General features: G+C 32.5%; 1 protein-coding gene across 2 annotated transcripts in view; it reads right to left on the reverse strand.

The window, feature by feature from the left end:
- LOC129912689 (breast cancer anti-estrogen resistance protein 1) overlaps positions 1-25,086 on the reverse strand; it is an 82,419-nt gene that overhangs the window by 32,597 nt on the left and 24,736 nt on the right. The window contains exon 1 of one of the 2 annotated variants that reach the window (XM_055991046.1): positions 12,366-13,340. The exons of the other annotated variant lie outside the window; for it this stretch is intronic. Within the exon in view, the coding sequence (XP_055847021.1) occupies positions 12,366-12,440 (75 nt within the window). The 5' untranslated portion in view covers positions 12,441-13,340. Of the gene's footprint in view, positions 1-12,365; positions 13,341-25,086 lie in introns of those variants that run through there. 2 annotated transcript variants of the gene reach the window in all.

Below are 25,086 nucleotides of genomic sequence, written 5' to 3' on the forward strand. Positions count from 1 at the left end.
CTCTTTTCCCAATCAATTTCTATTATTCTCAATTTCAAAACCAGACAAGAGTTAAAAAAAAAATAAAATAAAAAAAAAATATATATAAAACAATCTCGAAACTTTTTTTGATTGACATCGCTGAATTGCTCTTATGACACGCTGTGTACAACATCGGTTCTTGGCAGTATACATGATAATAAATTGTATTTTAAATGACCTACACTGCCACTTAAGATTGTCAAAGTATACCTCTATAATGCTTGTATAGAAATACATTTTTGTTTGTATGATCTATACGTGAACGACTTACAGTTTTTTTTTTTTGTAATCTTATTTAGATTTATTTTTGTGTTTTTTTGTTTTTGTTTAGTCGAATTAAAATAAATTACTTAATTATGAGAAAACTTTTAACAAACTGAAAAGTTAAAACTTATTTAAAATTCAATTTCAAATGTCAGTTTTGAATGGGAGCCAAGGACTTATTAATTAGCTATTCATTAAAGACTTATTTGATTTGATTTATTTTGACTTTTTACAAAGCTTTTTACTATAAAAATGGCAAACGTTTCAAGCAAATTGGTTTAATTTTTTTTTTTTAAATTTCTTTAACAATTTTTACAAACAAAAAAAAAAAAAATTGCCGATACACCCTGTTCAATTTGCAGTTAGACGTGTTCCTTATGAAGAATTTATAGACGGTGCTCTCTCCGTCGACTCATTTTGACATTTCTGTGTTGTTTTCTGCCTTGCACTTCATAGTGAGGAAAGGATCATTGGACTCACAGAAATGTCAAAATGATTTCTAAAACAACACGAAACGCAAGTGCAATACGAACGATGCATAACTTTGTGTTTTGTACTAGTTTGACATTTAGCTTATCTTCAAACAATGTGAATGCTTCTGGTTTTGATTCCGTTTTCAAATTCAGAAGCAAGTTTGCCTGAAGTCATTTGAAGTCAACGAACGATTTCAAAACTCTCCAAAAGCATTCCGGGTGACGAGTTTCACATCACACTGGTACCATTAAATAAATGCTAGCTACATGAAATGCCAAACAAAATTCCGACATTCCTTTCCAAATGACCTTGAAGTTTATTGGAAAAAGAGATTAAAAAAGACAATAAATGAAGGACCATTAGCAAACTTGTTGACAAAATTCATATGACTTAAAAAAAAACCCAAGCTGTGAAGTTTAAATAACTTGAATTTTTTCTTCTGAATGCAATTCAGATTTCGAGAAGGTATAAAGGCTTTGCATTTTTAATATTTTTCTTTTTTCACTAAAAAATAATGTGAATCTGTTCATGTTTTAACCTTCACGAATGAATCACTTTTGTGCGGCGCCAAGTCACGCTTTAAAGGAAGAATTGCGGTTTGTCAACAGAAAATAAAACCGATGATTAAGCTTTATATTGAAAATAAAAGTAAATGCCCAACAAAAATAAAAAATCAAAGTTATTTTGAGTACAAAGATCAAAGACCTTGAGGTATACTGACCTACATCAATATAGCATAAACAAAAAGTGGCATTTTTTGTACCTACTAAACATTGAATATGATAAAAATAATAGGTACCCAAATGAATAATTTCTTGTCAAATAACTTAATTAGGTTTTTCATATTCAATACAAAATATTGTATGAATGTTGTGTTTATAATTTATTCATTTGAAATCATTCAATTTAGAGAAAAAACCTACTCGGTGAAAAAATCATATAAGCCGGCTGTCATTTCGAAAGAATACCTGTCATTTCCATGGAAAATATAACTTTGTTAAAAGAAAACAACTTGACTATGACAAACAAATTGAAATTTTGACAGTTTACCAATGAGATGTAATTTTATAATTTTTTTGACACAAGAATTTCTATTTAACTTAGAACTGAACGAAAGTATAACATGAAGTCAATAGCCTTTTTATGCCGTTATATCTAACTATCCAATTACTCCAGATCCAGATTCACTAATTAAATGAACCTAAGGGGATAGTTACACTTAACTTGTTTTCAGTAATTTTAACGAACTGTATTCACTTAGCTCAAATATTATTCAAACACGAAAAGTTACATCAAATAGTAACATTCTATCCACATAACGTCATAAATTCCGTTCCACATACTTACTAATTAGTTATGGAAATAAGTTTCAAATAGTTTTTCTCTAAAAATACACTTCACAATAACCATAAACCTAGTTATAAACCCGCACAAAAAATTCTTTTCGTCAATAAAAACTAATTTCGTATGGGCGTAACTGTAAAGAATTTCTCAAAAAAAAAAAAAAACCAAAACAAATAAAACAAGCCTCTAAAGCAGCTTTAAAATCTTTTATAAACAACATGCACCCACACTTACATGAAAATTATATCCAACTAGACTTCAAGTCTATAACAACACCCTCTGTCTCCTATCTCCGCAATTAACTGTAATTCATCACTTTTGTAAGATTCATTCAAATGTGTAGCCAACTTCACGTGGGTTGTCTTGTGTAGAGTTAATAGTTGCACGTTTGTCAGATATTGACAGATTTTATTATGAGAGGAATTCCTTCAGCTTAAAGAGATACCATTGAATATGAGTCATCATCATAAAATTATTGTAACCATTCATATTTGGTATGGGGAATCCGTTGCGAAGATGAAGAAGCGTGTAGAGTGCGTGACGCAATCGGAAGTTGAAAATTCTTGAGAAGAATTTCTTTGAGCATTCGTGTGTATATAGTAGAGAGCATGGTGCATTCCAATCGACAAAGTCATTGTTGAGGAACGTGTGTGAATGATGTTCATGGAAGTTGAAGAGCTAATCGCTCATTGAACAAGAAGAAAGTTCTTGAGAAATAAAACCCACATTAATCGATTCATGTTCTTTGAAGTTGACATTTATGAATGAATAGGCTTGTCGAGTTGAGTAAGATAGAACCTTGGTCGGGTACATTTCTCAGTATAACAGCTTTTAGCAGTAGAACAGTCTTATTTGTCAAAGAGACAAATTATTTAAGATGTTCAATCTGTCTCTATCTTTCTTTTGTATAGAGCGAAATAGAATAGTGCACAGATAAAAGTAATGCCATTTTCAATTATAGCAGCAAAACTGTTATACTTTGTAGGGAATCCACTATCCAGTGTTTTAAGTCAAGTACCACAGCATTCTTCTTTTAAATATCCAACGAGATAAATTAGCTTCCTTTCACTTTTAAATTGCTAAAATGACAGATGTCATTTAAATATCTTAAAATATTTATAATCTAACACGAAAACCATTTAACTCAGTAACCAAACAAAGCAAATTCTCTTAATGCAACAGGTTTTTTCGACCTGTTTGTTGCTTTTTGTGATAAAATACTGCTCATTTGACATTCAAATCTAAGAATACCAAAAACATTGTTTTATTACTGGTTTCCGTTTAGGATTGTTACTTTAGCTTATTGTTTCTTTATTTCATGGCGCTAAGTTCCGCATCATGTTAGAAATTGTTGAATAGCAGGTAGAATGTACCTGATAAGTTTCTTGTTATTCATAAGGAACAATGTGTTTGTTGCTTAACAACAAATTGACGATAAACGTCAAAAAACTATCATAAATCATTTTGTTGATTACCTTCTTAATGGCAAAGGTATACAAGTAAAAAAAAACTTTGACAGCTGATTCTACATTTACTTTCCTTATCAAAAAGAATTTCTAATTTGTTTGTTTCCAGATATAGAGACCTACATTTTATAATATCTTTATTCCATTTAAAGGTGGAAACAGGTGTTTTCTTAACACTTCCATACCTATTTTCGCTTTGACCTGTTGACTTTAGCACATGCATGCTAATTAAGTTGTTTGTGCGATGGCTGGGGCAAGTTGCAAATTATAATGCGTAATTGCTTATGCAATTGTGTGGCAAATTGAATTTTCGATCTAATTAAACCAAAACAAACTCAATGATTCATTTAAATTCCATTTTGGTTGCATGTTTTGTGTGGCAATGTCATTGAATGTTTTCAATTAACTTTTGTTTTTTTTTAGTCTCTTTTTGTTTGTTTCTTTTTTTTTTTTTTGAAATCACAGTTCATGCAATCATGGTGAGCATTTTCTTAAAGAAAAGAAAAAAAAAAAACATTAAACACGCAACAAAACATATACGAGCGGCAAGTAAATTGCAGTTTCGCCATCGCCGCATTGCTTTGGTTTATTGCAAGCAGATGGTTTTTTTTTAAAAGATGCTCACATCCGGGTGTCATTGTTGTCGCTTCATCGTTAAGTGCAGTACAAATAGAGTGCATCGCGAGGTCTGGCGATGAAAAGTTGAAATGTAATTTTGTGTTTTCGTCTTTTTATTTATTTTTTTTCTCTGTTCACATATTTTGCCAACAACCATGATCTTGAAATGTCAGTTTGAGAGACACACAAACATATCTAAACGTCATTCTAATTAACCCATTGTGTGTTGTCAGTATGTCTATCTGTCAAGGGAGCAGAGCAGAGTATCTATCTATTATTTTCGTTTGAATAAAAAAAAAAAAAAAATAAAACACACGACACTCAATCAAATTCTTTAACAAGTGCAATTATCTTTGAGTCGTTGTGTCGTTGGATGGCGCGGTTGTCGTTTTCTTTGACGTTCCACATGCAGATTTAACTGCCTTACAAATTATATTGTGGGACATTGTGGTATGTGACATTGCCTTTCATGTGATGCCAACAAATGGAGTGTGATAGTTGTGCCATACCAAATTTCGATGTTATAATGCTCTTAAAGAAACAAAAAAAAAAATGACAAAAAGTCACGTCCGTAGCATATTTATTAAGTTCATTTGTGCTGTCAAGTCTCTGGTTGGGCTCAGGGGGGACTTTGCGAGATAAATGAAAAGAAAACTGAATCCTTGAACAAAAAAATTTAGCTGGAACTAAACTAAACACATTGAGGGGATTAACCAAAGCGAATCTGAAGTTTCGGATTACTCTTCTAGGTGATAAATGTGTCTGAGCTGTTTTTTTTTACAAAAAAAAAAAAAAAACAAAACAAAAAACACATGACTTGACTTTAAACAGTGCCTCAGGTCCCCATGGGGCCATGTCAATACATTGAATGAGAAACACATTGACGTACTTTTAAAAACTGTTCGTTTATAAATAGTTTAAATTCTTGGAGGTTTTTTGATTTTTAGGTGACAGATGGTACGAAATTTTGACATTTCATTAGGATATCAAATTAAGTGTCAAAATTGTGATCAATATTCGTCACAACAAATAAAATTTCTCTATGACATTTGACTCGGCAGGGAGGTCGGAGTTGACATAGATCAAACATTTCTGTCATCATGACCTCACTCTATACACTCCTTTTGGAATTTCTGTGTTGCTCTCTCACTTACATTTCATGGTAAGAAAGAGATAGCCAAAAGAGCCAGGAAATTTTAAACTTATTTAAAATCTTTGGACTCACATATCTGTCAAAATGAGTCTGTGGAGTTAAGCCAATGATAACACCGTTTTAGAGATTCGAAATTTTGAAAGGCTTTGTTTGATTTGATTTAAAATTTGGATGCAAGTTGACAGTCAAGTAGAAAAAGTGTAAATCGAGTGTATTGTAACATGTTTTCCAAAACTTTCAAACGACCCTGCAAACCAAACCTCAGTAGTTTAGGGGAAATTACAACCACCAACAAAGTCTATACTTTGTAGGTGTATGTGTTTCCTTATTTACCAAAATTTCTCCCCTCAAAATATTGTAGTTTTGTTTCTCCTGAAAAAAATAAACTCTTTGGTAAATGGGAGGAAAAGAGTGCCATGTATGCAATGCACATTGCACAAAGTTTTGTCTCTTTTGTAATGGCGGCGCGCCATTGATTTGACTTTTCCTGCATTTTATATTTTCTAGTGAAACCTTGATAGCCACAGCAACATATTAGTTAAGAAAAAAAAACATTTCTGTGCTCCATTTGATAGATAAATAGAACAATTTAACTTAAAAAAATAAATAATCTTCTCAGTGTTATTTGTGAAAACTATTTTCTAAAAAAAACAATCTACCGCATAAATTCTTCGACACGCCACATAAATTCCACCATTTCCAACATCAAAATGCACAGCCTCAACCTTGTGCATTTAGAAAAAAAAAAAAATCATAAAAAAATGACACAAAAACCACCACCAATTGATTTGGAAAGTAAAGGTATGCTGATTATAAAAGCTGCGTTCCTTTGGAAATATTTATCTACTTTTTAGTACTTAAAGCTGCTTTGAACTACTTTTTCAGTATAGCAAAGTAGTTTTAAGTAATAAAAAGTAGATAAATATTTCCAAAGGAACGCAGCTAAAATTGATAAATTATAAAGTTGTTGATTTTTCTGTCTTTTAGTGGCGATCAATTCCAGACATCATTGACTGAGTTTACAGCAGCTTCAGCCTTGAGAATTTAGAAAAAAAAATCAAAACAAGATACAAAAACTACCACCAAAGTGCAGACTGCAGAGTATTTTTTTCTTTTTCATTTTTCTCAACTGGCCAGGCCACAGTCGGGTGCCCAAGGATCTTTTTTTATGTATTTTGTTTTCAAAAAAAACTATTTTGTGTTTTTCCAATAAAATATTAATAATACAGTAAAATAAGGAGAAAAAAGGGGTAAATCTCGGAATGAATGTTAGTAGAAATTTTTTTTGCTCAATATCTTCCTTTTGCCATTCTATAACATATCTCAAAAGTCTAGAAAAATCTCATGTCCGCTTGTCGCGATTTCAAGGTCAAATCGCGAAATGGAGATTTTCAAAATTAGCAAAAATAGGCTATGGTATTATATACACATATGATACATGATTTCAAGGTATTTTTTAATGCTGATTCCAAAAAATCTAAAATCAAGACAATCTGACGTCTCTGGAAAAAGTTATACCTGTTTTTCATCTGTCAACTCATATTATTATAACAGTTGCAAACTTACTGCCGAAAAACCCTTAAAAGTTATGGTAGATAAACCAAATTTTGCATGAAAATTTTAGAATCCATCATTATTAAAAATCAAAACAATCCATTACAAAAAATATATATACCTACGAGATAATGGCATTTTTTGATGGAGGGGCAAATTTTAGGATATGCACTAAAGAAGATTCTTGTTCATCTTAGGAATAAGTGCTAAAAGGCTAATTTTTTCATTTTAATCTTTGTTTGGATATTCTTTAACTACCCTCAAAAATCTAAAAAAATCTTATGTCCGCAAGTCCTAATTTTCTTGGTTTGAAGATAAGGTGCAGATTTGAAAAAATTGAAAAACTACTCTTCAGATATTTGTGTCAGATCAACATGAATAAGGTACATTACTTTTCAGGGATGGTCATATTGATTTGTTTGTGGGTTTTGTTGGAATCAGCGTTAAAAAATACCTTGAAATGATATGGGTTATGTTGGTGTATACCAAGAATCTAAAGTTTTCTTATTATTTTTTTTTTAATCTGCACCTAACTTAGTTTAACCTGGAAAATTAGAACTTGCGGACATGAGATTTTTTTAGATTTTTGACATAAGTTATAGAATATCCAAACAAGATAGAAATAAAAAAATTAGCCTATTAGCACTAATTCCAAGATGGTACCAGGATGTTTTTTAGTGCACATCCCAAAATTTCCCCTTTTCTCAAAAAATACCATTTTGTCATAGATATAAATGTTTTTTTTGCATTGCATTATTTTGATTGTTAATGATAATGGATATGAAAACCCTCATGCAAAATATGATTCCGCTACCATTACTTTTAAGGGTTTTTCGGTAATAAGTTAGCAACTGTTATAATAATATGGGTTGAAAGATGAAAAACAGGTATAACTTTTTTCAGAGACTTCAGATTGCCTTGATTTTAGATTTTTTGGAATCAGCATTAAAAAATACCTTGAAATCATGTATCATATGTGTATATAATACCATAGCCTATTTTTGCTAATTTTGAAAATCTCCATTTCGCGATTTGATCTTGAAATCGCGACAAGCGGACATGAGATTTTTCTAGACTTTTGAGATATGTTATAGAATGGCAAAACGAAGATATTGAGCAAAAAAAAATTCTACTAACATTCATTCCGAGGTTAAACCCTTATTTGACTGGATTATAAATAATAGTTGTTTAAAAGAATTGTTTGTTTGTTTTGAAGATTTTTTTATTTTCAGATGAAATTAAAATACCTATGGATTTTAGCAGTACGGATATAAACCAATGAAAGTGCTCCAAATAAGTACTTTAAAAGTACAAGTTTCAGTGATTTTTTCTGTAGGTAAAAAAGTACTGGAAAATGTACATCAGAACCACTTCCAGAAGTGCTTCGCTGATGCCCTTTTGAAGTACATTTGTTTGTACTATTAATGGAGGGGAAATTAATTTCATCTTGCATGCAAGAAAGAGATAGCTGCTTCACGTATTCTTATATACAGAAAGTATATAACTGAGTTTTTTCCCGAGCTCCTATCTTTTTTCAGTGGAAAAGAAGTACTTCTTTTACGTACATATTTCACCGGTTTTTTCTGTAGTTCTGCGTTTGCTGGGGAATGGCTGCAAAGTTATAAGTAAATACATAAACATTTTGTCTATGACTCAAATTGCGTATCTGTCAAATTGGCATTTAGTCATTTCCTTTACTTTATCAATGGCAACGGGAGAGATGCCAAACCTTTTTTTAAAAATTTGTTATATTTTTATCTAGATGACTAATCGATTGAATCGTATTAAACTTAATAGCAAAAAACAAAATCAATGCGTAACCGGAAATTCTTGACATAAGTGATGCCATACGCATTACCATCATGTATCCCTTTACCATACGAATTCATTTGTCTCCCTCTGCTTTGTCTGACACTTTTTTATGTCTCAGCTATAAAACAAAAAATCGTGAGAAATTGTATTCTTTATTTTTTATTGATTTCAGTCGAAATTCAAACCCTCTGCTTTGACAGAGGCGGCAATATATAATATATGTAGCTAAAACTTTTCCTGCCTCTACCATCAAAACCAGACATGTGGGTGATTTGAATATTGAATAAAAATAAAATACTGCCTCCTGCCACTAACACAGACCGATCCATCAACAAAAGCTAAACAAAAAACAATTCAACCTATGTTTTATATGGGTAAAAGAGCTGTTTTAAAAATCATTAATTACACGACTTTACTTATGGTGCAGGAGTCTTGTGATTTACACTATACGACAAATAACAACAATTGGCTGATATTGTTGTTGTTTAAAGCTGGATGATGATGGCTTGATGAAGTAGTTTATTGACTTGTGAAGCACACAATCGTGGATATATTCCAATGAGACGTAGACGACGTTATTTTTTTTTAGTCGTCGTCCCTGCCCCGGTACGTACACAATATATGCACATGGTGGTATATAGTACATATGAACGTCGTTTGACGTCGCTACACGTGCGACTACTAATTACAATCTATCCGGGCGAAGTGTGACCCTTGAGGCAGAAAACGTGACTTTACAATTTAGCTATAGATTTTAATTTGCTGTTTATGAGTCTTTAGAGGCAGAAAGAACAGCAAAAAAAAATAGTCAACAACATAACAAAAAAACGCTTGATGAATAAAAGTTGAAATGGTTGTTTTAAAAACTTGTTGCGATTTCTAAGAAAAAAAAAATTTGTACAATAATTAAGCCATTCTAAAGTAATTGACTTATAAACTAAAAATCTCTTGATGAAGTTGTTCGCTGATGATGACAAAAAAAAAAGAACAAGAACTTAACATAATAATTAACATAATAATTAAAAGCCAACTAAAAGTTTTCTGACAACTTCTCTCTTGAGTAGAGAAAAAGCAAGGAAAAAACAGTTTTGCAAGCGAAAAACAATTTGTTAATAAAAGCTTTGATTTAGGTTATGATGTTTATTCAAATTTTAAGTTTTTGTTCTTTCGGATGAAAACAAAGTAGCTACCTGTAATTTTTTTTATTTTCCAGCAGTGTCATTTAAGATAGATAAGAATGATTTTGTGTAAAACTGAATGTTGAACTTTGACCCCTTAAACGTTGGTTAAAAAATGAGTGTAATGCCTACAACTCTGTGTGCTTGAAGAATTATAAAATAAACTAACTTATTTGTTTTTGTTTGAATATTGAGAATACACAAGCCACAAAAACAAAGAAGAAAAATTGGCGCCCAGCATAGGTTTTAAGAAAAGTGTACTAAAGGAGTTTAATCGCGTTGGGCGCCAAACAAAACTGGTAACAGGTAATTGTTGCTTATAGTGAAAATACTGTCCCATTGTCTAAAATCCTGAAAAGATGGTTTAGTTGCTGTAGATACATAACTCCATATTTGACGTGTTGTTCCCTACGTTGGGCGCCATTTAATTTGCGTGCTTCTGATTCCAATGCTATTCAATATGAGTAAATATAAAAAAAAAAAATGGCGCACAACTAATCAGATAATTCCCTACTTTCAGTTTTATTTTTCAAGTTGAGGAGATAATTTCATATTTGACATATACCCTACGTTGGGCGTGTGTCATTTAAAAAGGGTAAAGAAAAAAAAGGCGCCCAAAATAAAAGGTTACTCCATGTTTTACGTTCTATATGCAAGTTGGGGGCCACTTGGTTTGAGTACTTCCGATTCTTATGTCAGTTAAAGAAATAAAATTAGAAGAAATGGCGCCCAACGTGACAAAAAAATTCCGATTTTATGTTTTATGACCATGTTGGGCGCCATTTAGCTTGAATTATTCTTATTCTGATGTCAGTGAATATACTAAAATAAAAAAGTGGCGCCCAACGAAACTCACAGAGTTGAATTATTTGTTTATACTGGAATTAAGACTCTTTTTCTAAAATTGGGCGTCAGTTAATTTAAATATACATGAATCCCACACTGCTGCTTCCAAATTAAAATCATGTGATAATTTCAATTCAAATCTAAAAAAATATGCGTAAATTTATATTCCCCAAAACTGATTCAAATTAGCCTTGAAGTCTTCAATAATAGGTAACTATGCCACAAAGACCGCCTGCAACTATTTTTGGACTATCAGTGTGCGATTATAAAAAAAGTATCTACTCATAAATTGCTTGATGGTGCCGGCTGCTATCAAAACCAATTAATCATTTCACAAAATACTTTCTGCTATTGATAACCCTATATTCATTCACAACAATACAACAATAATACAAAAAAAAAAATATCTTGACTTTAATTAAAACAAAAATAATAAATAACAGAATTAAATTCACAAAAAAATAAATATGTACATTTTCTACAATAATTCATAAAAAAATCAAACCAATTCAGTTTAAAAAAAGGTGACAAGATTAATTATAATCTCCCATCGAACCCGACACTTTTTTTCCCATCCCCTTTCCTCTTCGTTCCAGCACCTCCCCCAAATAGCTGTCATTCATGATGTCCATGAAATCTATCTCTTCTGAAACGCCATCCAGTACATCATATTGAGTGCAATTAAGAAGTCTGATGTGATCTATTTAAAGTCGTGTCGACGCCAGTCTATTTCTGAATTGACTATAAAATTATGAGAACAAAAAACACAACTTGCATGCAAATTTGCTTGGGCTCCTATCATACTACAAACTTATATTATAAATCCACTTAAACGACAGATCAATCAAGATAGAATATAGAGCTGGTGGAACGAAGCAAAACAAAAAACTAAATGTTCTCTTTCTCTGCATCGCATGCACCCATCAATTATTTTATAGGTATCCATATTCTCTGTACATTAGCCCCGGCATTATAAACATGATAAATGAGACCATCGAAGCAGGCCCAAGAAGTCGATGGACATGATGGCAAAAAGGAAAACAACAAGAACAACAAAAACACCCCGGTGAATATATCCAATGGATTAATATAATAAATACGCTGTAGCCAATTACCAGGTCCATTTAGATCATTTACCCGTGCACACGTATATCTATGAAGTGCTGCCCCTGACCATCAAGAATATCATCATCTCCATGGCACTGATGTCCAGTGTAGAGATAATTTGCGGAATGATTAATTTCCATCAGAACGGTCGGTGGTGGAGGTAGAAGATACAAAAGTATCCATGAGAGATCGATAGTCCGATCACGGACGTCTTTCAGATCAACAAGTGCATCAAGATTGCACCGACACACGGCGCGACTGCGCTGGCTATTGGATTGAAAGTAGACTGATGATGATGGAGCTGGAGCCACCATCAGTCACTTTTTCTAAAATGCGTCACACAGATAGATACAAATGTATCTCTATGCATCTGCTCTGTGTGTTGCAATAGATTGGCATGCATAATAATCTCTTAAAATTGTTGAACCTAAATCCCCATTTCAAGTGACAACATAAAGCTTACTCACATCGGTCTTTGAAATTCGAGATGGTAAAATTATACTTATTTTGATGGGAACCTATATCTACCTTATTTATCCGCTTAGTGAAGGTCGGTACATCGTAGTCATTTGTGTAAAACGATGAATTCATTTTTTCAATCATGATGACTGTTCTGTGGTAGGTATCCAAATAACAAAAACACAGTTAAAAATGGACGGCAAAGTATTTTGAGTTCAACCCGGGCGCCAATTAAGTGAGTTACGATGAATCAACAGCAACTATCCATTTTGCACAGAAATATGTTTTCTTTAGAGACACAAATTGGTACTTTTCTTGATTTACAACTTTCGCGTGGACGCCGCTTTTACCAATGATCACTCACTTTCAAACTCCCAATAAAAAAAAAGGTATGAAAATATCTTAACTTAGCTACAACAGATAGCTATAACCAAAACAGCGGTTATGATAAATTCTCATTTGGCACTTTGAACCTTTTTGTATATCTTTTTGAACTTTTTTTCTTTTTTTTTTTTTTTGTTATCTTTTTTGTAAGACACTTCGTTTTCGGTGATTTATTATAACAAAAACTAGAGATACCGGAAAACTAGAAAAAAACAAAAAAGCCAAAAAAAATATATCTAAAGCTTCAAGATAAACTTTGGTTATATATCTCACACGAATATAACTTTTTTTTTTATTTTGGCGGATTTTTTTTGTACAATTTATAATTCCCACTCCACACTTGTTGGTTCGAAAGTTAAACCAAAAACAACAATAACCGAACAAAGTAACAATAGATAGGTAAAAAAAATTTTTTTTTTTTTTTGTAAATATTTTTTTTTTCTTATTTGCACATGACCGCCCAATCCTGAGTGAGAGCGCTAAAGATACAACTAGCCACAAAATATAACGAAAAAAAAAAGATGCCTCGTTTATTAGATGATTTCGTATATTTTTTTATTCGGGCAGAAAGGAGAAGTTTACTCGGAGCTGAAGAAAGTTACATTCATCCGATAACACAACCGAATTCAACTGAGTATCTTATGGAACTAAACAAAAAACTCAAATGCGGTAGTGAAATGAGTGAAATTGTTTGTGAGGTGTTTTTCGTGTTGTTGAACAGTGCTGTCGGTGGTTGAAATGAATGAGAGATTTTTTTTTTCATTGCGACAGAATTTTACTTTTGCTATTTGTTCAAATAGAAAACTTGTTTTTTTTTTTTAAGTAAAATATTTCAAAGACTATTTATTGGTTTTTTGAAATTGATGTTTTAGTGCGTATGGAACCAATTCTCTTTATTTTATTGTACTTACTGACACTAAAACAAGAAGATTTCAAACCAAATGGCGCCCAACGTTGGAAATTAAAATATGCCAATAAAATCAAATACAAAAAAAAACTTTGCACGAAGTAAGCTATTGACTTTTAAAACATAGATGAATTATAGAAAACCCCAACAAACGATGTATGGGTGGAAATAATCCATAAAGAGGTTTAGCTTCATCAAGCATTTTTGACTGATATTATAAAATTTAATTTTTTTTGCATAATTTCCTCTAAACTCATTTTGTGAAAGATGTGTATAAAGCGGTTGAAGACAAAGGATTTGTAATCAGCGTTGGACGCCATTTAAAACAATTATAATGTTTTGATTGACATTAAATTCTGAAGTCTGTAAAATAAGTGGCGCCCAACGTTAGGAACTGTTAGTAAAATTGGCATTTTTTCACGCTCAACGTGATTATTTTTAGTGGAGAGAGATATGAAAGATTTGAGACACTGGCATTTTTACACATTGTTAATAAAATGATTTCGATTAGGTTATTTGTGTTGGGCGCCATTTTTTTTATTTAAATAAAATAATCACCGTTAAAACGCATTTTATCAAACCTATCATCAAACGTTTGAAAAAAAAAATATATGGGCAAAAGTTTTTGTATTCAAAATAAATGGCGCCCAATGTAATGTAAAATTGGCAAGAAGAAAGCAATTGACCATTTAAATTTTCAGCTTATATGAATTCAAAAAAACTTTAACGAACGTCTCGGAGAAAATCAGACAAAACTGTTTTACAATTATCAGAACTAGATCTGACTAGTTCATGTATTTCAAACGCCGGAATAGAAGTATTATTTAAAAACAAGCCAAATAGTCCAGTAATTTTAGGTTTTATCTGCGGAAAAATTCCTACTGGGCTCGATTTTGGTATAGACCTTCGTTACGGCGTTGTTATGAAGATGTGAAAAATCGACATTGATATCGTGTCCGCGTTAAGAGTTATAGGGGTCAAAAGGTCACAAAAACTGGTTTTTCACGATTTTCAGCAAAACGGTAAGTCTTATCAAAAAATTTTCAATGCAAGAATTGTAGACCAGATTATTATATATAAAAAGTGTCATGACACTTTTTTTCCTAAGACCCACCGTTTCTTAGGTATAACGATTCAAAAAGTTGAAGTTTAGTTGTAATCGTCATAATCCTATTCCTGAAAAAAAAACTCCTAACTGAAAAGTTCCTGAAATTTCATTATTTTTTTAGCTTGAATTTCGTTCCTCAACTGTTAAGAATATGGGGAAACCAAAAAAAAAAAATGGAAATTTTCGCCATTTTTCCGATTGGGGCCCTTCTCCCGAAACCATTTCCCTGGGAATTTTTGTTTAGAATATGTCTAAAAATATACAGGGTGTGCAATAGAGAATGGACAACCCTAAAACGGCTTATAGCTACACTTATGATTGTTTTAAAAACAGATAGAAAAAAGTTCTATCGCAACCAGTTCATAAAATATGGACTTTTTTTCGTTCAGTGTATTTTAAATTTTATCATCTTATGTTTTCGTTCACTACAACCACGAATGAATGAATTTTATTTATTTCTTTTTTTTATAATTTTCTACAATAATTGGATGAGTACATAAACACTTTAAAAATTTCATAGCTATTGCACATTTTCGTAAAAAAAATTTTGAAATCTGTTTTTTGATGCAAAATGTAAAAAAAGTATTTTATGAAAAATTTTAAACACCTGTGGTATAAAATAAATCTATAGAAACCTAGGTGGCCAACTTTCTTAAAAATATTCTGGTATAAGGAGAATATTTTTAAGAAAGTTGGCCACCTAGGTTTCTATAGATTTATTTAATACCACAGGTGTTTAAAATTTTTCATAAAATACTTTTTTTACATTTTGCATCAAAAAACAGATTTCAAAATTTTTTTTACGAAAATGTGCAATAGCTATGAAATTTTTAAAGTGTTTATGTACTCATCCAATTATTGTAGAAAATTATAAAAAAAAGAAATAAATAAAATTCATTCATTCGTGGTTGTAGTGAACGAAAACATAAGATGATAAAATTTAAAATACACTGAACGAAAAAAAGTCCATATTTTATGAACTGGTTGCGATAGAACTTTTTTCTATCTGTTTTTAGAACAATCATAAGTGTAGCTATAAGCCGTTTTAGGGTTGTCCATTCTCTATTGCACACCCTGTGTATTTTTAGACATATTCTAAACAAAAATTCCCAGGGAAATGGTTTCGGGAGAAGGGCCCCAATCGGAAAAATGGCGAAAATTTCCATTTTTTTTTGGTTTCCCCATATTCTTAACAGTTGAGGAACGAAATTCAAGCTAAAAAAATAATGAAATTTCAGGAACTTTTCAGTTAGGAGTTTTTTTTTCAGGAATAGGATTATGACGATTACAACTAAACTTCAACTTTTTGAATCGTTATACCTAAGAAACGGTGGGTCTTAGGAAAAAAAGTGTCATGACACTTTTTATATATAATAATCTGGTCTACAATTCTTGCATTGAAAATTTTTTGATAAGACTTACCGTTTTGCTGAAAATCGTGAAAAACCAGTTTTTGTGACCTTTTGACCCCTATAACTCTTAACGCGGACACGATATCAATGTCGATTTTTCACATCTTCATAACAACGCCGTAACGAAGGTCTATACCAAAATCGAGCCCAGTAGGAATTTTTCCGCAGATTGGGTTAAAAAATGTCTAAAATTACTGGGCTAAAACGATTAATGTATCGATCTTCTATCATGATCGTAAGTACTTATGACGACATTCATTTTCAATGAGTGAAAAATATGAAACAATCAAAAAGTATTAAGTTTGAGTGTATTTATATGAATTTCTTGTGGATTGTGGACTTGAGTGTTAGTGATCTGAATTGAGTATTAATTTCAACTTGAGAAAGGACATGTTTATTGCAGAAAAAAAGACTACTCTCGTAAAGTGGTATATTCATCTCGCATAATTTTGTTTTTGGGCAAATCATGTGTGATTTTTATTTCGATGTTTATTTGGGATTTCTTAAGAAAATAAAAAAAAAGAACTAAAATCACACATGGATTAAGAACCGGTTGGCGTTGGTTGGCTCCTATGAAATGAGCGTTACGATTTTATATTTTTGAATGAAGTCAGCCTTTTTTCTGTGTTTTTGTTTTAAATTTCCAATGTGGTCTGTTTGGAAATATAAATCTCAAAATGTGTGGTATACACACTTCCTACCTGCTCTCTCTTATATCTTAAACATGTGTGGGAATTTTATACTGAATGAATAAAAATTATTGAAGGCAGGGGGTATAATGTTTTTTCGTTACGATAAAAAAAATTCTTATCCAAGGGTTCTTACCTAATTAGTGAGATTTTTTTGTTTGGTCTTTTTCATTTGACACTGGTCGTGTTCATTTTGGAGAAAAGGTAAAATAGTTGATGAGTTGAAAATCTAATTGATAGTTCAATCTTTGAAGCCTTTAAAAACGTCAAAAACATAAACTATTTTTGACATTTATGACAATTTTGTATTTTCAATTTGAAATAGGTTTTGAAAAGTTTCTTGACAGTTTCGTGAGTACTGAATGCACTCATTGAAAAGATTTCACGTTTAGGCTGTGCTTAAACTATCTGACTTAAAATTCATCAATTTTTCACAAATAATTTATGTTTGTGCTGATTCTTCTCTCAAAGTCTCAGCTGTATCAACACCAAATTCATTAAATCAAATCCCTCATCACGACCATAATATCAATTTCTGTTTCGGATAACCCGAAAAAGGTCAATTTTCTAATACCTTCCATCAAAATAAAGCCCCATCATGTTTGCTAAACAGCTGAAAAGTAAAACCGTAAACCATCATTTGCACAACACAACTATGTATCTATTTATCCATACATTTCAAAACCATGTGTCCGTATACATTTCATAGGGCATACATTTTCTCTTTCCATCTCATTAGCCCTCTCTTGGCTTCTGGATGGATATCAAATGTCATCAACAAAAGGGTTAGAACTTGAATGTTAAAATCCAACCGCATAAGTGTCAATGTCAAAATCAGAGTATTTTTTAAAGTTCAGACAAACATTGCCCAACAACCAAAAACACACAAACCTTAGATGGATTTAGTGTCACTCACATGGACATCCTTTTTCATTTTTATGTGCTTGGTCTTATCCGGTGTGTGTCTGGCTGGCTGGGTGCTGATGTGAGAAGTCTAATCCATTCTCTTGAAGACAGTTTTTACGTACAAAAGGGGAGAGTATGTGTCCATTGTGGACATACCCTTAAACCACATTAAGGTCAGACTTGAATGTCAAAATAGCTTCGTACATTTTAAAATGAAATGTCAAATATGCTAACACCATATTCAGAGTCACACAAAAAGGTGTAGTGAGATTCGATTGAATCAAAACAAAAGAGTAGCGGAATCCGTTTAACACCTTAAACCTGAAATTGAGAGCTCAATTTCCCGCTATACCACATCAGGTGGTCCAAGTCTGGTACTGGTCGCGACGACGACAACTCCGACGACGACTGAGGCGACTTGAAGTTAAGATCACACAAAATAAAACTTGTTCTTTTGCGCAGATTTATTTGGTTTATATTTTTGTTTTGTTTTGCATCAATTTAGCGAATTGGCTACGTCTCGATCGTAGTCGTGTATATCGAATTGAGATACAAGTTCCAAACGGAGAATGACGTCTGTTTGGAAATTTCGAATTCGCATCAATTAAGAAAACGAGAATATAGTTTCCGTTTGTGCAAATGATCTGTCCAGCACGATTTTTTTTTTTTTTTGTAAAAAGAAGCCCGAGAAAATATTATATAGGACACCCACGTCACTTGCTGACATTGACAGTTTGTACAGAGTGTTGAGATAAGGTAGTAGCTCGTTAACTGTCACTGTCAGTGAAAAAGGATTGAAAGTAGGAATTTTGTGCACTGAATGACGTCATTCAACGGAAGTGACTTGAACTGTGAATTTAATTCGCGCAACACAAGATACAAACCACAACACACTTATTGCTTGTAGGCTTCCATTCAGGTTCATGTATCTAGATAAGACGATGAGTAAGACCAAGTTATAAATATACTTTGCACACGTAGGTTAGGTTTATGAGTTTTGTTTTTCTCATGAAATCAAACAAAATCTATTAAACTGGGCAACGACCCGACTTAGAATTTTGCTTCTATAAAGCTTTATAGATGCTTTTGTTGCTTCTGTAAAGCTCTTTAGATGGGGAAAGGGGTAATTCTGAGCGATCACCGAATATTGATGCAATTGTTGAATAGATTAACAATTTAAAACATTCAATGTGAATTGAACTTGAAGAAATTGTATATCTTTAAACCGTTTTTAAACAATTTGACAGAACATAAAATATCAATGTATGCACATAATCAAGCAATTTAACGTTTAAAGTGACTTGTGACTAACCCTCTGGTTCTTGTAGTTTTTCGTTTTTACATAAATTTCAATTAATATGCACCCCAGCAGATTTTTGACAAAATTAAGGTTTTACTACTTATTTTAGGAATTCACCAGGGGTGGCTTAAATGAAACCCACATCTGTTTCAGAGTTTCAGTATAATATAACTTGTGCTATAATTGGACGAATTATTGTGTGTGCCGCTTAAGTTATATTTCATTGATGAAATTTTATGTTTCAATGATATTGATATTTTTTTTTTTGTTGAATTGGTTATGGTCATAAATAGATGAAGGGAATGGATGTAAGTAACCCTCTTGATAAACATAGAAGGACACATAATGAGTGGGAGTATAGTTTCATATTTATTTTTGATACAAAATTGACTTTTATTTCTAAATCCCTACATTGTCTACAATTCTGAAATTGACTTAATCGATGTGCGAGAGGATTTTGTCTTTATTATGTTGAAGTTTGTATGTTTTTCTTTTTGTGACTTAATCGGATTGGAGTTTTGTACTCTGGGAGATGAGATCCAATATGCCTTTTGGGAAACCGCTTCAATTACTAAGTTTGTTTTTACCATACACACATGTAACATAAGTATGTAATTCTTTGTTTGTTGGATGTCATTTTCAATCTTATATAAAATTTATGAAGTGTTATAAATATGTTTTAACGATATGACATTTTAAGATTTTTGTGTTGACGTAGGTTCGAAGAAATTTCACTGATCAATATTTCTGTCAAGCTAAATGTCAGTGTGGATAATAATGCAGACATAATAAAAATGTTCAACATTTTTTGATATTACAAATATTTCAAGTGTCAATGACACAAACATAATCGATGTGAAACGTTTGATTATGACAGATGATTGAAGTAAACAGCTTATTTTGTTAACGTCGAAATCTTGTAAGATCAATCAGATAAGATCTGTTCGCGTACTTTGAAATTGTATCATATTCAACTAATGTCAAATTAAAAGTGTTTTCATACTCAAAAAGTTGATAGATAGAGGTAAAAAGAGGTGTTTTTTCTTATTTTAAGGCTTAGGGTTTATCAGTATCAATCGACAAGCCTCTTTTTTGCAGTTTTCCTTTTTTGGATCATTGGTTGCAATAGACGGTTTACACATTGGCCTCACTCCGCCAACTTATTTTGACATTTTTGTGTTGACATTTCACTAACACTTTATATTGAAAAACAGATAGCTAAAAGGGGCACGAAATTTTAAGTTCTATTTAAAGTTCTTGAGTTTATGAAGAATTTAACAAAGTGTTAGAAACCGGGTTGGGGTCAAAATTCTGTATGTGCAAAATGCTATACAAACAAAATTCTGAAAGTCAAATTTCTGTATAGCAAAATTCTATGGTTGGTCAAAATACTGTATTTCAAAATTCTGTAGGTACATCAAAATTCTGTATATCAAAATTCTGTAAAAATGCTGTAAAAAATACCGTTTTGATATTTTTTACAGCATTTTTACAGAATTTTGAAATACAGATATATTTAAAAGAGGGTTCACTATGAATTTCTAAGAGATCAACTTAATAAAGAGGCAAGCTGATTAATTAATCTAGGTATTTTATTAGGAGCTACGGAAAAAAGAGAGAGAAAACAAAACTACAGGGAGCGGGTCATAATTCTGCTTGTCAAAATTCTGTACGACAAAATTCTGTGGGGTCAAAATACTGTTAGACCATAATTCTGTACGTCATTATACTGTAAATACAAAATTCTGTACGCCAAAATACTGTATGAACAAAATACTGTATTTTAAAAACAGTATTTTTAAAGAAATTTCCTTTGATAAAAAAACACTAAATACTAGCTTTAAATATAATTATTGACAGTAAAGTTGTAATTTTATACAAACATAATTATTAAAGTAAAAAAGTAAATCAATTCTAGGAACACAAAACAAACTTTTCTTACATACAAAATACATTTTACAAAAAAAATGTCAAAATCAATATAAATTTAATTTTTTTTCAATCCGTTTTATGTATGCAACGTGGTTTAATTCAGATTGTTTTTTTTAAATAAGTGTAATTTTGGGTTGGGGTCGAAATTCTGTGTGTTGCAAAATTCTGTATTCAAAATACTGTATGCCAAAATACTGTATGTCAAAATTCTGTATGTGCAAAATGTTTAGTTTCATAGTCAAAACCACTTTAAGTCAAATAAAGGCTTGTTAAATGGGAGATTTTTAGCTTAACACAATTCTAACAGATTTCCACCAAGTCTAAGTATAAAACCAAAAGACTTATGGCATAGAAACCTATTCCAATAAATCTCTTTGGAATGTCTTTTAATCAAAAACCTAGAAATAGATTCCTTTAGTTCCTCTCTTATAATTCTTTTTCTATACGGTAAATTTCTTATTCACATATTCCATCCACAACTTCACTAACTTGCAATAAATTTATCAAAAAACCTCAATAAAAAACCTCAAGCAAATAACTTAGCCATTCACTTAAAATAAACACCTTCTTAACCCAGCCAGACACTATCACTTCGATGGTCGGCCTCGTATATGCCGTATGAGGTAGAATTGAAATGAAATCCTCCAAAAAGTCAATAAATTGCCTGCACTCTGATGTTGCACGCATGCCGCATAAATTCCAACATCAATTTGAATTGTCGAATCTATATTCGAATAAATATACAACAGAGAGTAGTCCCACTTGGCTTGGCATTTACTCCTGCCACTACTGCATGCAGTTCACCTTCTAGCTTCACCTCTTACCGAGAGTTTACCGCACCCCATATATAACCTAAAAGTCCTGAGTGTCTGCCACAAAGAGTTCCGTCAACAAGGCGATGCAATTTATTAAGAACGTGTGCTCCTTGTGAGAGACAATCGTCATCATCATCATCATCGTCGTCATCGGCAAACAACAATGGCGCAAATCTGACAAAGATCCGTTTTGTAGTCCCATTGTCTCTGTCTCCATAAATAAATATACTACGACTACGAGAGTGTACCTAGATTCATATAGCTCTCGAGAGTCGAGACGAGTGCCGGATCTTAATGTAAATCCACTGCAATCCTCCCAGCTACCAATGCTTCTATAAAAGAGGGCTTAAAGGAGACACAATTCGTATAGGCAAATTGTAAATATGAATGAAATCTCTGGCATAAATAACGAATCGAAATAGAGATATCCCAGGGCGGGTGCTGCTGCAATCGACAGAGACTCTCATGTCCTAGCCTTGTGGAATGGGAAGAGTATATGAATAGAGTTTGAGTGAGGATATCGCATGCAAAATTGAATTGGCATTATGGATGGATAGTTGGCTTTTAATCCAATCGATTGACCCTATGTGGAGTAACAAGAAATTGCAAAATGTCAGACGACCCACATTGAAAAATGGAAAAATTTCTGGAATAATAGTTGTTCCATCAGACAAGGGAATATGCTGCTAACTTTGCAGTTTATAAAATGTTCAAATGGATAGCATCTGCTCAAGTCTTCTAGAAAGGGATTCTTTCGATAGGGTTTAACATCTTCTTTGAAATTTGATGTCTTCTTATTGTTTTATAATGTTGGAAAAAGGTCCAAGTGCTGCGATTTATTGATTTCAGCAACGATTTCCAGCTTGGTTTAGGATTAACCAGATTTTGTTACTATTTACCAATATCGGTTGCGATTTACCAGCTTTGCTGGCAATTCCCAGTTTCGACAACCGTTTGCAGCTTAAAAAAAAATCGGCTGCGATTTATAAATTCATAATGAGATTTACAAGCTTTGGTTTCAACTTGCGAATTACCAGTTTTGGCTTCTATTCACTAGTAACTGGAAAGATTTTCTTATTTTCACCACTATTCGGCAGTTGCAGCTACGATTTCTGTTGCGATGCACCACCTGCGGCTGCGATTTTCCAGCCTTTTTTGTGATTTGCCAGTTTCGATAACAAAACGATTTTGTGCCTTCGATTGGAATTTACCAATTTCAACTGTGATTTACCAGCATTGTGATTTAACAATTTCGGTTGTGTTTTACCGGTTTCGCTTCGAATTTACTTGTTTTGACTGCTATTTACGTGTTTTGGTTGCGATTTATCAAATTGCAATTTATTAGTTTCAACTGCGATTTACCTGTTTTGGTTGCGATTTATAGATTAAGGCTGCGATTTACCAGCTTCACTTATAATTCGCCTATTTTTGACTGTTTTGGTTGCGATTCACCGATTTAGGCTGCGATTAACCAGTTTTGGTTGCGATTTACCGGTTCTTCTGCGATTTACACGCTTCGGCTGCGATAGGACTATTTGATAGGACTGAAGTAGTCCCCGTGAGTTGTTCACTCCAATTATACCGCTATATAGTCACGGCACATATACATAACCACAAAGAACATTCTTATAATATAGAAGGTACAAGATACCTTTAATTCTTTACCTATGTAAACTACCCGTTGTCCAGGTGATTTTTGTAGGTAACAATAATTTTATTATTATTTCTCAATATCTCCCGCAATTGCCATCTGCAACATCTGTATGCGCAAAAAAAAAATATCTCAGATTACAACCGTAAAACCACACAGAATTGTCATCAAGCTGCAAAATGCGTGTAGGTATACCTACATTATATGACTGGCAGAGGCAGTTAGCATCAAGCCAGTCTTCCAAATCCACCTCCAACAAGCAATCTTCTACTCGTTGACTGGCGTGTTGCTGTTGGTTGTATCGAAAGTGATAGGGGTGCCTGCCACTAGCAGCAGTAGTTACCATTTACCAGTATGCGAGTACTACAACCAGTTTGTCACCCTCGTACAAATGATTGCTTGCATAGAGCGAGCATTCCTGTCGCCACCATCGCTGTCGCCGACGACGTAGATGTCGTTTGTCGTCGTCGTCGAAGTTTCGTTGATATTCGCTTATGCATTGCACAGGCACACATGCATCCATAACAGGCGTGTAATTTGTGTTCTTGCGAAATTCCATGTAAACATCTATATAAAATGAAAAAAACACACCATCTTTCTGAAACGAAACGCTCGCGCCAGATTCCTCGTTCCGATTAAATGCATTACATCGTCCGATAAGAATGAAATGAACTTTTGTGTATGGAACGCTGCAAACAATCACAGCCATCAGTGAATGAAAACAAAATCTTTTCTGTAGTCAGATCAGGCTATCAGAAAAATAATTGTATTTTGTAAAGACTCTGATGGTGGCACGACTAATTGAGACGCAAGTGGAAAAAATTGTCAATTGCCGCCAGTTATACAATTGCACAATCAGAAACATTGATTGTGTAGCTTCAAAAAATGCTATTATTGTCCACATGCTCTTCCTGATATACCTACAAGAAAAGTAAGTGCATTTTTGTGTTATTCCATTTGGTGAATAATTCAATTTTTTAAACAAACAAACAAAAGTATGAAAATGAAATTGGTTTTGTTTTTTAATGAAAATTCTTAGAAATAGAAAAATATCTTGAGGTAATTTGTAGCTATAAATAAGTGTAGATAAGAAAACAAAAGCTATAAAGTGGCATCTTGAGTTCCATAAATAAGTTTGAAAACCTTCTCATACTTAATGAGCACTTATAAATTTTCAGTTTGAACGTTACTTAAATAACGGTGACTGTCAAACTACTTAAGCATCGAGTAAATACATACGAGACTGGACGTCACTAAAAATTAAGTAGGTACCTACCCTTCATCACATTGACCGGGTTAAACGCAGGCCACCTTAACTTAAGTTCTGAATTTTTCGAAGCTTTTATTGGTCGGAGGCAAATGCCACTTTACTTTTTATTACACCTGACATGACAAAAAAAGCCTTTAAGAATACGGAACATAAGTTCAGGTGGTCTGAATTGAAAAATTGCAAAGATAAAATTGCTCTGTATAACAGTATAACAGTTTGAGTTAACTTATCTCCCTTTTTCTTTATGAAAATATGACTCTGTGTATAATACTTAAATCAACTGACAACAATTTAAGAGCATACAATTCAACATTAATCATAATGAAAAGTAAGTCCCAACTGAAGTAACTACTAAATTTATGAACTTTTTTCAAATCGACGAATTCGGTTAGAGTTCGTTATGGGAGCTATATCGT

This window comes from Episyrphus balteatus, chromosome 2 (assembly GCF_945859705.1).
Source record: "Episyrphus balteatus chromosome 2, idEpiBalt1.1, whole genome shotgun sequence".
Taxonomy (NCBI): domain Eukaryota; kingdom Metazoa; phylum Arthropoda; class Insecta; order Diptera; family Syrphidae; genus Episyrphus; species Episyrphus balteatus.